The following is a 3,870-nucleotide window of genomic DNA, read 5'->3' on the forward strand; positions in this document are numbered from 1 at the left end:
AACGATCTCACTATGACAGCATTACTGTTGTTGCTGTTCAGATTTTTGACATTTGCAGAAGCAGTGCATTGCAGCCGGCAGTACTATCGCGCCGTATTACTGCAGCAGTAATGCTGGTGTAGTCTGAACCCAAACGGTACCTTTACTTAAGGTGAAGGCTTACAGAATATAGTTTTTGAAAACTCGTAGTGCTTTTTGGATCACAATACGGTTGGCGAGAATTTAATTAGCAATTGAGGCCTTTCTATAGGGACTTCAGTGATTTAATACCAGGTTTTTAAGTCAAAAAACGCCGCTAGAAAAAAAAACACGAACATAGGTCTATAATGAACTCTAAAAAACATAATAAATTTTGGACAAAAAATTATTCTAATAAAACCGGCCAAGTGCGAGTTGGACTCGCGCACGGAGGGTTCCGCACCATCAACAAAAAATAGAGCAAAACAAGCAAAAAAACGGTCACCCATCCAAGTACTGACCCCGCCCGACGTTGCTTATACTGAATCGCGATTAGAAAGGGATTGAGATAGCTGTCAATCCATATTGATTTTGACGTAAGTGTATGGAAATCTGTTATTTCTAATCCCTTTCTGATCGCGGCATGATAATAACTTCGGTCAAAAATCACGTTTGTTGTATGGGAGCTGAAGATCTTGTGGGCTTAATTAGCTATTAAAACGTAGAAATCTTGCAAAATACGTGTAATTTTATTTAATTGACAAGAGTGACAGACATAGGAAAAAATGTGACAAAACATTAGAAAAAGTATAAAAGAGTATTCGATATCAAAAGGAGGCCGTCATCTACACTCCCCACCCTAGTGCGCAAACTAGCACTATTCAGCTAAGGGTACAGGAGCCACGCGCGCCACAGACCGGCGCAGCACGCCGGTAGCGGTGCTGATGTCGACTACTCTGATACGGCCGTCTTTTCCAGGCAGAACACTTTTTATTAGGCCTCGTGGCCATACGTTTCGAGGTGAATCAGGGTCAACGACAAGCACTAGGTCACCAACACTCAGTGGCTTCTGCTCCTGTTGCCACTTCTTTCTCGGTAACAGAAGCGGGAGGAACTCCTTCATCCAACGTTTCCAGTACATGTCGGCCAATCGCTGCGCTATTCGCCATTGCTTCCTTAAGGCTAAGTCCGAATCGTCAAATACGCCATGTACTGGCAACCTGGACGAAGAACCTATAAGAAAGTGGTTGGGTGTAAGCGCTTCAGAGGAGCCCGGCTCTACCGACACGTGTGTTAGTGGTCGACCGTTGACAATACCTTCTACTTCCGCTAGTAGAGTATTTAGAGTTTCGTCTCGGGGCGCTCGTTCTTTTAAAATGACACGAAGAGATCGCTTTACGGTCCGAATCAAGCGCTCCCACGCCCCACCCCAATGGGGGCTGGCGGGCGGAATAAAAGTCCAGCGAACTTGATTGTTAAGAGCTGCGGCTCTTAGTGATTCTTCGTCGAGCTCCTGTATGGATCTTCGCAATTCGACGTCTGCTCCGCGTAGGTTCGTGCCGTTGTCGGAGTAAATATGCGACGGCCACCCACGTCGAGACGCCATTCGTCGAAGCGCCATGATCAGTGAGTCGGTAGTAAGTGTGTGAACGACTTCTATGTGGACTGCACGAACGGTTAGGCAAGTAAACAAAACGCCGTAACGTTTTTCTCGACGTCTGCCTACTGTGACTTCCATAGGCCCAAACAGATCGATCCCGCAGTAGGTGAATGCACGTTGATGATGCGCCATGCGCGCTTGAGGTAAGTCACCCATCCGAGGCACTTGTGGGGTAGCCTTTCTTAACCTGCAGAACATGCAACGAGACGCAACATTTTTGACAGTAGGTCGCAATTGGATTATCCAAAATTCTTGTTTCAAATCGTTTACTACCGCTTCTTGGTGTCCGTGCGCGGCCTTCACATGATAGTGCTTGACCAAAAGCTTGGTAGTAGGATGCCGTCCGTCAAGAATAATGGGCCTTTTCGCGTCCTGAGGTACGTCAGAAACAGCATCAATGCGCCCGCTTACGCGTAAAACATTGTTCTCGTCCAAGTAGGGAGCTAGATTTCTCAGCCGACTGTCGCGTGGCAAGTCTTTAACTGCCTTTACTGCTTGTATGTCACTGGCAAACGAGTCTTCCTGAGCTTGCCGCAAGATTAACTGCTTTGCTTGCTCCATCAGGGCATAGTCGTCAAGTGCTATACCTCTGCATGTATTTACAAACTTGAGAACACAAGCGGTAGATCGCAGAAATCGTAGCCACGAGGAGAAGCGCTCAGGTTCGGGAACCGAGAAACATGTAGGCGAGTTTTGTACTACGGTCATGCAAGCTTCAGCGCCGACTTCATTTTCGGGTTCCAGGACGTTCGCTGGCCAGCAAGTCTCATCGCTGTACAAAAACTCGGGTCCCTTGAACCACTCATTAAGAAAAGACTGATAATTGAACGTTTCTCTGGTAGCAATGTCCGCCACGTTCAGTCCTGTAGGTACATATCTCCACTCAGAGGCCTGTGAGAGATCGTCAATCTCGCCTAATCTGTTAGCTTCGAAAGTCTTGTATCGACGAGTGTTGTTGCCAATCCAGTGTAGCACCGTTCTTGAATCACACCAAAAGTATCGCCGTGTGACGTGCAAACGATGTGCCTTCGCTATTGAGTCAGCGAGTCGAGCTGCTAGCAACGCAGCTTGAAGTTCCAATCGTGGCACAGTTTGAGTTTTCACCGAAGATACTCGGCTTTTGCTGGCAACAAACGCGACAAATATCTGATCGTTACTCTTCCAACGCCAGTACGCAACCGCTGACATTGCCTTAAGTGAGGCGTCACTGAATAAATGCAGTTCTAAGTCACTGTAGCATTGGTCGGTCACGGCATGAAAAGAAGAGCCTGGTAAAGTTTTGGTCAACTCATCTCCCACCTTACACCTAGCAGCGCATGACTGGTACCATCTTGGCAGGCGAATTTCTCCAATAACCTTCAGTAATTCCAACCAACTGCACCATTTTTTATACAATTCATCTGGAATAATATCGTCCCAGTCGATATGGAGACGCCAGGTATCTTGCAGCATAACTTTGCCTTGTGTAGTGAAAGGTGACAAGAACCCAAAAATGTCAAAAACTGACATAATAACACGCAACATAACCCTCTTCGTAGGTCTTTGTTCGCCTTTGATGACGGTGTCGGGAATGCGCTTGAATGAAACATCGAACCCCAGTTCATCCTTGGCAGGGTACCAAATCAGTCCAAGAGTGCGCTCACCTTCATCATGTTCGTCCAGTCCAAACCTCACAGCCGTATTACCTAAAATATCCTTAGGTATAGTGTCGAGCACATTTGCGCTATTACACGTCCAGTTGCGGATTTCGAAACCTCCCGCGCTGTGAATATCGCGAATATTCTTTACCATACTGATGGCGGTAGCTTCATCCGGCAGACTCTCAATATAGTCGTCCATATAATGCTGGCGGTGTATAGCAGCGACGGCAGCTGGAAACGTAGACTCGAACCTGCTAGCGTTCTTGTTCTTAATGTACTGGGCAACAAAGGGCGAGCAGTTCGCGCCGAAAATCAGCGACGTCATCGCGTACGTCTTCACTGGGCCTGTGGGGTTCCTACCTCTCCACAGGAATCTGAGGGCGTTCTGATCTACGGGGTTAATTTTAATTCTCAAAAACATATCTTTTATGTCACCGGTTACAGCTACCCTATCCTCTCGAAAACGAACCATAATGCCGAACAAGGAAACGAGTAAATCCGGACCCGTGAGAAGGAAGTCATTTAGAGACTTGCCTTGACTTTTGGCTGCTGCGTCATAAACCAAACGTAGCTTCTTCTTGTTCGGATTGTCAACTCCGAAATGTGGTAAGT

At 46.9% G+C, this 3,870-nt stretch overlaps 1 protein-coding gene across 1 annotated transcript; it reads right to left on the reverse strand.

Annotated features, from left to right (window-relative positions):
• Window positions 1-835: 835 nt before the first annotated feature.
• On the reverse strand, window positions 836-3,457 carry LOC134656530 (uncharacterized). Its single transcript, XM_063512091.1, has one exon. The coding sequence runs from the start codon at window positions 3,455-3,457 to the stop codon at window positions 836-838; it is 2,622 nt and encodes an 873-aa protein (XP_063368161.1).
• Window positions 3,458-3,870: the final 413 nt, after the last annotated feature.

The sequence above is a fragment of the Cydia amplana genome, chromosome 18 (genome assembly GCF_948474715.1).
Source record: "Cydia amplana chromosome 18, ilCydAmpl1.1, whole genome shotgun sequence".
In the NCBI taxonomy this organism is placed as follows: Eukaryota; Metazoa; Arthropoda; class Insecta; order Lepidoptera; family Tortricidae; genus Cydia; species Cydia amplana.